A 12203-nucleotide genomic window follows, 5' to 3' on the forward strand; every position below is an offset into this window, starting at 1 on the left:
TCAAGAGGAGACTTGCCACTCCTTTTGTGAGTTAGTAAAATGTTTACCTTAGAATCATATGATAGGTTGAAGTCAAGACTTGCATTCCAGTGCGTACTGAGGGAGCATTGTGCTATCGAAAGTACAGACTTTGGCCAAACAGTGACTTTGCCTTCAGATCTTGCAGTGGTACCTTTCTATTGAATCCCTTTCTAGAAGGAGCACCTTGGACAATGGCACTTGGTTCATCAGATGTACAGCCTCAATTAAAACATGCAGTACCTGGTCTGTGAATCAAGCTGATTTTTGTACCCCATTACAGGAGTTACATAAATGAGTGGAATATAGGAACTTGATGTAAAGTGGTCAGATTTGCTGCTGCTACTTAACTAGGAGACTATGCTCAAAATTGAAGGCAGCTCAGCAATCACAGAATGAGTTTGGCAATATTAGTAAATGGGAAGATTAACTGCAATGAAATTTAATGCAGTGGAATGAAAAATATTGCATAAATGACACAAACAAGCTGTACATTGAAAGGTGCTGCAAGATTTCATTTTTCAATGTTCCATGAATGGCACTGAAAAATGGTGAAGTGCAAAGTGGCCAACAGTCTGACTAGATTTGGTGCTACTGTGCATTGATGCAATTAAAAAAGTCAGTAAAATGCTCAAACTGTGCAACTGAAAACTGTGATCGAGAAAGTTAACAATCACACAACAGGTTATAGTCCAACAGATTTATTTAGAAGCACTAGCTTTTGGAGCACTGCTCCTTTCTGAAGGAGCAGCACTCCAAAACCTAGTGCTTCCAAATAAACCTGTTGGACTATAACCTGCTGTTGTGAAATTTTTAACTTTGTCAATCCCAGTCCAACATCGGCACCTCCAAGTCATGGTGATTGAAAAAGATGTGATTAAACTATATGCTGACTGCACTTCATAATACCATGTCCAGTCTAATTACCAAATTATTTGGGAGAAATGCAAGCACTGGCGGCATGCAAGCAAGAGCCATGCTGTCGATTCCTGGGAATCTTACTTCTGAAGAATGGAGAAACTGGGGAGTTTTCAGCCTAGAAAAGATAAATTTGGTAAAGGAAATATCAAGTTCTTCACATCAAGAGTGAACTATGCTTAAAAGGATTTCCTGGCAGATAGGAAACTTGGAAGGATGCAAGAAATAACATTGAACATTGAAACAGGTGACAGTGAAATACTTCTTGAGGTAGCACTAATATAGGCCAAATTTTCCTTTCCATCTCTTTCCAACATCAGTGAAGGGCCTTGCATACCAGAGTTGGGAAAATTGTCTAGTTCTTAAAAGGTACATTATCCTAAGACATTTTATCCTGCTATTCTTACTAACAGACAAGATCTTTTCCTGGGGTGGGGGAATCTAAAACCAGAGGGCATAGGTTTAAGGTGAGAGGGGAAAGATTTAAAAGGGATCTAAGTGGCAGCTTCTTCACGCAAAGTACAGTGCATGCATGGAAGCAGTTGCAGAAGTAGTGGAGGCTGTACAATTACAACATTTAAAAGGCAGCTGGTTGGGTATATGAATAGGAAGGGTTAAGAGGGATATGGGCCAAATGCTGACAAATGGGAGTAGGTTTGTGTAGGATCTCTGTTTGGGATGGACGAGTTGGACCGAAAGGGTCTGTTTCTGTGTTGTATGTCTCAATGATTCTATGTGGAAATGAGAATACATGTTCCACTTCTCACTACTATCTTTTCTCCCTTCATGATCATAAAACCCTTCAATGAATAAATAGTTTGAAGACTCTGCTTCCACATTGAAGCAGTCCAAGGAAAGGTGCCATTAGTAAGGTTAAAACAAAATACAAAAGTGGAACTCACTTGTTAAGAAAACAGTTCAATCAAATTTATTGGGACTCAATTTTTTAATTTTGTGTAGTTGTAACATTTTACCTAGTACATTCCAACACAGCTGCACATATTTACATTTTGTCTATGTAACAAAATAATAGTAATAGGCTACTTAATAATGCTTCCACATTTGAATGTAATTCCTCCCCTTTTGTACAAACATCACATCTATAATCAAGCAATTTTAAGTACTGCAAACCAAAAAGAGAAATATGCTTCATTGATTGTATCAGGCAAATCCCTTTTCCCCAATAACATCCTTGGATGCCAGTTTTTCTTAAAAAAAAATAAAGTGCAATATAGGGGAAGAAATATTATACTTCAATGATTCACTTCAAACCATACTTAAAGAAAATTCTAGAGGCAAACATAACTGCAAATACAACTGTGTAATATTTTAGCCTATTATCTTGCAGGTTTCAGCATACGACAATATGTCAAATAAAAAGAAATTCTACTGTTATCACCATGCAATCCATTTGTCATTTGGCTTAACGCTTACCAAACAAGTATTTATTAGAAACAGAAACATCTGGAAGAAATAGCACTGAGAAAGCAAACCAAATATTTCAACTGGACTGATGTTTCTGAAGACAAAAGCAACAAACCCAACAATATAAACAGCTGCATCAAAAACAAATAAGTCCACTACTAATCTACTAAACTTAAGGCAATGCATCCTCTTATAGTGCATACCCATTGACTTACTAAACAGAAATCCAAGTTCTATTAAACTTGGATTGTACAGTCATCTTTAATACCAAGGACATTAAAAACGACATTCAAAAATGGGAGTGAATGGAAATAGTTATTGAATTGATAAGAACCGAACCATATACACAGTACAAAATAGTACAGAAAAGTCTGGACTGCCATGGTTTGGCACATGTGCCCTCAAATTAGCAATCTGGACAATCTTCTTTTATTTATGTGTTGCTAACATTGCATTTATAGCAACAATCTAGTATTGAATGGTGTCATAATTTCACTAGTTTGCTACCAGAAATTGTTACATTAGTATAATGCAACTTTCTTTTTAGTGAGTCTCCCTAGATAGAAACACCACACATCCTCTAGATTTCACATTTGCACCATGACAAAAAGGCTCACCTTTGTGAAAATGAAGGCTTCCTGCTCTTTGCAAAATACTGTTGTACTATTTGTATATCAATGCACAAATGGGTTGGCAGGGGTCAAAAGAAAAAAAGAATTTCCCCTTAAATAAAATGCGCATTCGTAAAAGGTCAATGGAAAACCCTATATTGGAAGATGTACAAATCTGAATGAAACTGCTAAATTACTATAAGTAAAAAGGAGAATTAGGGCACCCTCAGTCAATCTGATTGCTGCATTTCCCATCCATCTGGTTTAAAAAAAAACACCTGCATTAACGGTAGCTTTAGCAGCAAGAGGGTGAATTACCAACTTAAGTGCAGTTCTATATCATAAGTCAGTAGTATTCAAGGAACAACTTCAAAATTCAAGTTGTCACCTGTATCTGTATAAAAATGCTTCAATTATACTTACTCAGACAGGGGGAACTCTACACCCAAACAGCACTACTTTAATACTTAGTAAGATACAGATCAATATTATAAGTTTATATATCACGTTGCTGAGAAATTCAGAAATATTTGTATGTTGGATGATATCAAATTAAGTAACACTGAATATGGCAGTGACCATTTCATCAAGACCAGCATGTCTGATAACAAATAAAATTAATAGGAACAGTGGATGGATTTGATTTACTCTACAGCCATTCCACAAGCTTAATACTGTACACTGAAATAAAAAGAATTAATGGGTTGTTTGTTGAAATCAATTGCATTTCTAAGGGTTGCAATGTGTTGACTCTTAGAGGTTGACAATAAATGCTATACTAGCTAGCAATCCTCATATACCATGAATGAATAAAAGAGTCACATGTATTTGAAGACAGGTACTGTTTTTAAAACTTTGTTATATTTACTGATAAGTGAAACTTCCAACAGGCCAGTGACATAGCCATTGGTCATGGCTTTCCAAGCATGTGATATGCAAATTTCAGTAGGGAAACAAGGAAACGTATAATTCATGTTACGACAGTCAGATTTAGAAGAATATTGCAAATACTGTTTCACTTCAAGTTCTTTTCAATTTTTGCTTATGTTTGTGGCAGGGTGGCTCAGGTGGGAAAAGAGGTAGCTCAGGAGTAAGCACTGCTGCCTCACAGCACCAGGTACCCCGGCTGGATTCCAGCCTCAGGTGGCTGTCTGTGTGGAGTTTCTATGTTCTCCCAGTGTCTGTGAGGGTTTCCTCTCAAAGTCCAAAGATGCATAGGTTAGGGTGGATTGGCCATGCTAAATTGCCCATAGTGTCCAGGCATGTGCAGGCTGGGTGGATTAGCAATGGAAAATGCAGGTTTACAGGGATAGGGCATGGGGGTGGGTTTGGGTGGGATGCTCTTCACAGCATCGGTCGGTGTGGACTCAATAGGCCAAATGGCCTGCTTTCACTGTAGGGATTCACTGAAGATGGCGATGTAACTTAGATAGTAATCAAGACTCTAGTTGCAGACTGGTCGAGTGAACTTCTCTTTTTGGGTTGGAAAATTTCATGCAAATCGTACAATTTGCTGAAATGTTAGTCAGTATCTCCACGCACAAATAACGTATCCAAGTAAATTCCAAATGGAAACATATTCAATCAATATGAAAAAACAAGGCAGCTAATTGTCTCTCCTTTCAATTAAAGAAAATTCTTGGCACTTTTGTTAGCAATATGAAAATAATTAGTTGGAATGCTTTTGGAACAATTAATAGGTCAATTTTTTAAAAAAATTAAAACAAACCAATAAGAAAATCTATTTACATGTTATATTCGATAATGTTGTGAAACCAAACCAGTAATTTGTTTAGTGAATGCAGATCTCACATTCTTACAGCTTGCTGCATGAAACAAATTGCATTCAAAAAGTGTAAAAATCACTGGGAAAAACCATCCAAAACATATTTTTAAAAATGTCATATTTATGAACTGCTTTTTATATTGTCCTGTATCATGTTTCAACTTGTGTACAAATTGGCTTACAAATATATTCAAGAACGGAACCTGTTCGCAAACCCAAGACTACCTATCAATTTAGTTTTGAAACAGTGAACTGAAATAGTTTTTCTATGTAACGGCATGGCAATAAACAGCTTCAAAGTATAAAACTGCTAACAACTTATAATGGTCTAAATTCATGTGTCATACATTCACAGAAATGCTCGTCTTGACTCAGGAACGTGAAAGTGCCTTATGTTCAATTGTTGCAGAAATATTTATAAACGAAAATGCAATTCAAAAATAGCTGCACTGTTTATAAGTAACACCTTCCAGAATGAATCTTGATACAAATGTAAATTTTGTGTACATTCACTCCTAAGTTAAACAATTTGACCATTTTACAATGTGGGTAGTATAAAACACGATGATGTGGTTCAAAGGGCAAACTGTAACTTGAAGTGAACCATAAGTGTTACGCAATTTTTTTCAACATCAAGCAAATTGTTTGGGGCATATTTGAAATATGGTCTCAAGAAAATGCTTTACTTTTTAAAAAAATATCCTGTCATTGTTCCTCTTTCTGTCTAACCTTCAATGTAAAATTTGTCTTCTAGCAGACTCATCTCTACTTAGTCCAAAACATTCCTAGATTCCTATCAAAGCTACTTGATGTCAAGGTCTTAAATCTGAAAATGTACATTTAATTTTTGAATAGCACTGAACACTGAAATACTGAACCACCATACTATAACACAGAATAATACAGGTTTTTCCTGGTATAATGTGCTTTTCATCAATACAGTTTGGCTATAACAAAGTTGGCAAATTAGGGACACTTTGGATAATGCAAACTTTCTACTGAACGGCTATAACGATTTTCTATGGGAGATTCCACAGCATAATTTTCTATAGCAGCTTTTCATAACGTGATTTATCTATAGCACAAAGTTGCAGAGGAATGCAACTGCCGCGTTATACCAGAACTCCTTGTAGAAAATCAAAAAGTAGAGTATGATTATCCAATAATTCATAAGATAATATGCCTTTGGGCACTGCAGTCGAACATTTTATAATAAATTTTATCTGGCTTTCAATAGAAAAACCTTTTTGATGAAAGACATTTACAATATTCTAAAATGTACCTATTGGTATCGAAGTGTAACATTTTACATTTTCCGAAAATAACCTAAGGCAAGTCTTGAATCTAATATGACTGAACAACTGCAAAAGAAATGTTGATGAAAAGTTTCAGAATCGTGTTCAATAACTTGAATTTGATATGATCAATTTGGAAAAGCAGCAGCTGGTGTTGCTGAAAAGCCAAGTGCAACATACTTGATTAAATATAACTCCATTGCAGACAGAATTTACTTAGTATCAACTTCAGCGATTTCAATTTGACATTAAACAAATTAGTGCCATTTTTGGATAGAGAACATAGCTTTCTGGAGTTTTAAAACATTTCATTTTGTCGTCAAGATTGAACAATTCAGAGTTAATGGAGTCAAACAAAGTGCTCATATATATAAAAACATTTAATTTTTCTTTGTTTATTAGTCCTATTTAAACAAAAAAGTGATGAAAATTAAATGTTAACAGAGTTCACAATTGAGTATTGGGCACAGCTAGATTTTCATTAGAGAATAAAAACCGTATCAAAGATGAGTGTGTTTATTTTTGGAATACATATTCTCTGAATGGTTTTTCTTACTCTTGGACTGAAATTCAACATTGCTCTTTGACAGAATTAGAATGGTTATAGCATAGAAAGAGAGCTCATCTAGTCTCATTCCCATATATTGTCGCGACAGGACTGCATTTGTTTTCCTTGTAAAATTATCAAATTCTTTTTCATGAGCCTCAAACAAATCTGCCATTATGCACTCAGGTTGCTCATTTCAGATCCTAACTGCTCAATGTATATTTGAAAAAAAGATTTTTATGTTGTCACTTTGCCACTCACTAAAATTGATGTCCTCCGGTTACAGTCTTCCTCTAATGGGAACATTCCTCCCTCTCTTTTACTTGAATACCTCTACCAAATCTCTTTATCTTAACTTCAAATACAACAGTCCTTATGTTTCCAATCTATCTACATAATTGAAGCTCCAAACCTGGAATCATTTTCATGAATCTTTTCTCCACCCTCTCTAATGTCTTCACATTATCCTAAAGTGCAGTACTCAAAATGAGGGCGATCCAGTTTTTAAAAAAACTTTATGATAAACATGTATAGAAAATAAATTATGTCCCTAATTGTAAAGGCAAACATTCTGTACGTTTTATTAACAGCTTTAACAACCTGCCTTATCACTCAATAATTTGCTCATACACACCCAAAGGCTGCTTTACTCTAGCAGCCACTTTAGAATTGTACTCTTTATATAAAGTCTCTCCTCATTCTCCTTACAAAATAAATTGATACTAAAGGATATGAGGCTCTAATCCAAACTGAAAATGTCACAAAAAATGAGCGGCTTAGGAACACAAACTTAAACCAAAAAGAAATGTATTTGTTCATGGGACGCGGGTGGCACTGGCTAGGCCAACATTTATTGTCCATCCCTAATGGCAGTTAAGAGTCAACCACATTGCCATGGGCCTGGAGTCACATGTAAGCCAGACCAGGTAAGGACTGTACTTCTCTTCCCTAAAGACATTATTGAACCAGATAGGTTTTTCCAACAATTGGCAAAAGTTCCACAGTTATCATTAGATCCTTAAGTTCAGATTTTAATTGAATTCAAACTCTACCTTCCGCCATGGCAGGGTTTGAACCTGGGTATCTAGTGATAATATCGCTAGGCCATCAGCAATAAAGGCATCTTCAAATCAGCAAAAGGCATGGTTTGAATATGAGGCAAAACTGATGCCAACCTGGCATCCACTGGGATAGTTGCCACTTGGAAGCATACAAGTGCTTGACAGAAGTTTAAATGGATAGACAGTGAACAATGGTCCCCAACAAATTTAGCAAAGATAGCCATATTACAGGAAAGACTCTTATTGAGTGTTGAAATGAAAATAAAACCAATTGTTGCAGAAAGTTTTGAAATGTTTTCAGATGCAGTCCTGTTGAGAAGATTTGGTTTACCTCATCCAAGGATAATGTAGTTGGAGCAATGCAGTGCTGCAGGTGGAACATATTTAATTGAAGCTTGAGGCGGCAACATGGATTGACATCTGTTTGAAGTTCAGAACTTGAGCAAGTTAGTAATACTGTTTTAAGTAGGATATTCTAGTCAACACCAGGAGAAAGTAAGGTAAGACTATGAACAGTGCTCAAGAAGCCACCTTCCTTAATACTTCATGGCTCTGTGAAGCAATGCAAGACATTATTCAAACAGTACGTCTCTAAAAGGGTTTTACTCCAGACGCTGTGTTAGCTTTAATTTTCATGCTTTTTGTGCCTCAGTGAACCCCAAGTGATGCAATTTGAAAAAAAAACCTTAGCTTTACCATTCTGGTGGTCAGCGTTAACCTCTGATGGTCAAGCAAAGTGCATCTATTAAGTTAGGAATAAGTTTGCAGATGTAGAACCAAAATCACACAAATGTGTAATCCCATCATGCCCACACCAGCTGAGAAAGACCCACTCAGTCAAATCCACTATCCAGCTCTTGATTTGCAGCCCTGTAGCTGACAGCACTTTATCCAAATTTGTTAAGTGTGATGAAAGATGTCTGCCTTTATCAATTATTCTGCGAGTTCCAGAATTCCATCATTCTCTGAATGCCCATTGGTAATTATCTTTTGTCAATGAAATAGGTCCTTTCTATCTGTTCTACCCAGAGTGATTAAATCTCCTATTGGACTTCTGTTACAATAAAAAATAATGCCTGCCGATTCAGTCTTTTCTCACAGCTGGAATTCACAGGCATATTCTCATAAATCTTCACCATATCTTCTCAAAATGTCTTCATTAACTTTTATGTATTGTAGCAAGCAGATCTAAAAGCAGTAGTTTAGCTGCATTCTGGCTAGTATTTAAAATTGTCCTTGCAAAACTTCTCTGCTCTTCTACTCTAGGCTCTACCAAAAAAGCAAATTATTGAATCTGCCTTTTTGACCATATCTGTTTGCCTTGCTGCGTTTAAGGATCTGTAGTCATATACTTCAGAGTCCCTCGGTTACTCTGCACCTACTATTCACTCTAACTTCCTTGCTTTATTTGCATTCCCTAAATGCATTACTGCACATTCTTCAGATTGAAATTTAATATGCTTTTGTACTCCTGACGAGTCCATTGTTATCTTCTCACAGTCTTGATAGCTTCCTCATAATTAATGACACAAGGAACCCTTATATTATCTGCAAATCATTTTATAATTTTGAAAATCTTTGTTGCGTCTTTACTCCTTAAGGATTTCTAAAATTTTGTATCGTCGATAAATGTGACAATCTTACAGATGGCTTCACAGCTAAATTATGTAAATCAGCAACAACAAGAGTCCAAATGCCTCTAACCCTTAGATTGTCCAATCAGGCAGGTCTTTTGCAAAATGCACAATAAAACAAGACAGCAGGAAAATGATACAAGTAGTTTGTGGACTAGATTTTACTAAAAAGTAAAGCATAACCACACAAACTTTGATGAATCTTTCTTTCTCTCTGAAAGCCTAGACACTGAAGGAGCACAGCTGACATTATTTATAGCAACAAGAAATACAAACAGCAATTTAAACCTTTCTTAGATTCGCTATTGACAGGAGAAAAGTTAACAGGAGTGTAGCCTCTAGTAAACCCTTTTGTACAGCAAAAGCATGTGACTTAAAGAGGAAATTGTTTAAATGATTTTCCATCTTGTAGTGATGGACTACAACTCTACATCCTATCCCTTTCAACTTTGGTCTAAGATTTCTCAATTGCACTCATGCATTTTTTTAAAAATCAGCAACATTAAGTGGTTCTAATCTTCTGTTTGTGTTAGAAAAAACACATCTTTTAAAAAGCTAATATCAGACAACTCCATCATCATATGCTTTTCAATTAAATACCTTTATATAATTCATTTTTCATCTTCGCAGGTTCAACATCTATCATCAAATTCGAGCAACAAATAGAATGGTGCTAAACTTTCTGCTGTGCTCTACTTCCTTCCTAGTCTAAACCTAGGCCTATATACATGAACGTATTTCCTTTCATCAAACTGCCAAACTGCAACCTCAAAACATTAATATCTTTAGATCAATGAACCATCTACATTGCCTATGGTTGTGTTGTTTCAAAACCAAAGTAACATATCAGGATGATACATCAGACCATAACTATTCATTGGTGGTTATAAGGGCACAATAGGGTTTTTAATTTGTTCATTATCATTAAAGTTGCCAAAGATTGCCTATTGCAAATATTAATGTCTACATATTTAACAATCTATCTAAAGGACAAAAACAGCACAGTAATTACAAAAACATATAACCTTTGCTGCTTTGTGATATTTTTCCTCCCTAGAGAATTTTTCTTTTTTTTTAAAACTTTATCTATTACATGAATGGTTGTTTCTGAAAGACAGAAAGATCTATCTACAAAAAGGTTGCAGTAGAATCTCATAACTTAAGTCATTTATTCAGACTCAGTATAACAATTCTGTAATTCTGATACATTTTCATGTTTTTCACCGTACAATAAGCTATTGCTAGGAAAGATGATAATATGCAACTAAAATTCAAATTCCATAAAATATTAGAAAAGTCCATTATATTGTGTTTTGGCTGAGGTTGGTTGGTGTAATGTAATTCTGTAAAGACTATAATTATTTTTTATTTCAATCACTTAAAAGCCATTAAAGCCTGTGGTTTAACCTATTTGGCCACTTTCTCAGCTGTGTGTGTTAATAGCCACTTGGAGGAATGTCAAATGTGAATCATACACACAAACATTCAAACAATCCAATCTACCATGAATTCTTAAGAGTGCAAGCAGGCTGTTGCTGGAACATTCACTCTGTCTAAGTTACTATCACAGCACTTTGTATATATACACTATGCCTGCACAATACCATTACAAGCTCTTCTATTGGCAAAGATATGTTAAGAGGTGGCAGATGAATTTCTAGAAGTATTTTCAGCACCTGCAAGTTGCTGCTCTGAATGTTTATTGAGCAAAATAAATTTTACTTAAAGCTGACCACAAAAAAAGCTAGTGATTCACAGATGTGCAGGACTCGGAGTCAACTTTAAAATTCAGTTTATAACTTAAAAGCACCAACTGAATGTTTTTAGTGTTGAGGCAGTGATTCCAGGATCAATCCTTTTAATAAAAAATATTTTAGGATCAAACTCTGGAAAAGCTGGAGTCAGTCGCAAAAACAAACAAAAAAAAATTGTTGACCGTCATTGAAATTAAAAAAAGTAAACACAAAAATTGTTAATTTTCTTCATTTCAGTCACTGAGTTTTGCTAACATTTTTAAATATAGGAATGAGAGCAAGAGATAAGCTTGCAGCATCCTCATGAAGAAAACAAGACATCAAATGCTAAAGAATCTGTGTCTAAGGAAGAGTAAACGATTGTCACTATTGCTCTCACAATCTTCCCAGTTCTGAGTGCACCGGATAATGTTTCAGTCATTTTGTGTGCTTGCCTAATCCACATCCAGAGACAGAATAAACTCTTCTCAGGATTTCATCTCTTCACAATCCTGATCAGTGGAGAGCTCTATGTCAGAAAATCCAACTTCAACAGCCAGAATGAGTGAAGTGTCTGAATCGCTGCTCACAACTTGTCCTTCATCATCTTTGAGAAAGGAGAAAAAAAGTTAAAGTGTGCCTTCTTTCTTTTTCTAATATTACAGATACAATTCAACAAATGCTTCAAGCAACCAGTAACTCAAAGATATGCATTATTAGAACTCTACTAAGTAAACTATTGCTACTAATGGAGCCACAATGGTCCAAATTTGAAACAGAAGTCTAGAATTTCAATCTACCCAAGGATTTAAAAAAAGTCACAGAACAAGCACTAAAGATGATTAGAACTGGCAATTCTATCATTTTTGTAGATCAACATACTACAGAGGTGCATTCAATTGCCTTTACTCAAAAATTTTCTTCAGTCATAGTGAATAGTCATTATGGATGGTGACTGAAAACATTTGTTATAATCACACACCATAGGCATCCTCTATTTCACTCCTTATAGCATCACCAAAAAGGATGCAAAGGGTGCTGAATAATGCTAAGCAGCACTTGCAAAATCATGGTCACATAGATGGCCTGGATTAATGACAATCAACTCCATCAGTGAAATAAACAAAGATACTCAAGAAGTAAGAATTAAATTGTGGTCATGGAATTCTAAAAGG

General features: G+C 35.5%; 1 protein-coding gene across 3 annotated transcripts in view; it reads right to left on the bottom strand.

The window, feature by feature from the left end:
• Positions 1 to 1838: 1838 nt before the first annotated feature.
• Positions 1839 to 12203, bottom strand: part of rnf150a (ring finger protein 150a) — a 133525-nt gene continuing 123160 nt past the window's right edge. For 2 of the 3 annotated variants that reach the window (XM_072584125.1, XM_072584124.1), the window contains one exon: positions 1839 to 11635. In XM_072584125.1, coding sequence (XP_072440226.1) covers positions 11517 to 11635 — 119 coding nt within the window. In that variant the 3' untranslated portion in view covers positions 1839 to 11516. The remainder of the gene's footprint in view (positions 11636 to 12203) is intronic. The other variant, XM_072584123.1, reaches the window with a different exon arrangement.

Source organism: Chiloscyllium punctatum, chromosome 14, assembly GCF_047496795.1.
Source record: "Chiloscyllium punctatum isolate Juve2018m chromosome 14, sChiPun1.3, whole genome shotgun sequence".
Lineage (NCBI taxonomy): Eukaryota > Metazoa > Chordata > Chondrichthyes > Orectolobiformes > Hemiscylliidae > Chiloscyllium > Chiloscyllium punctatum.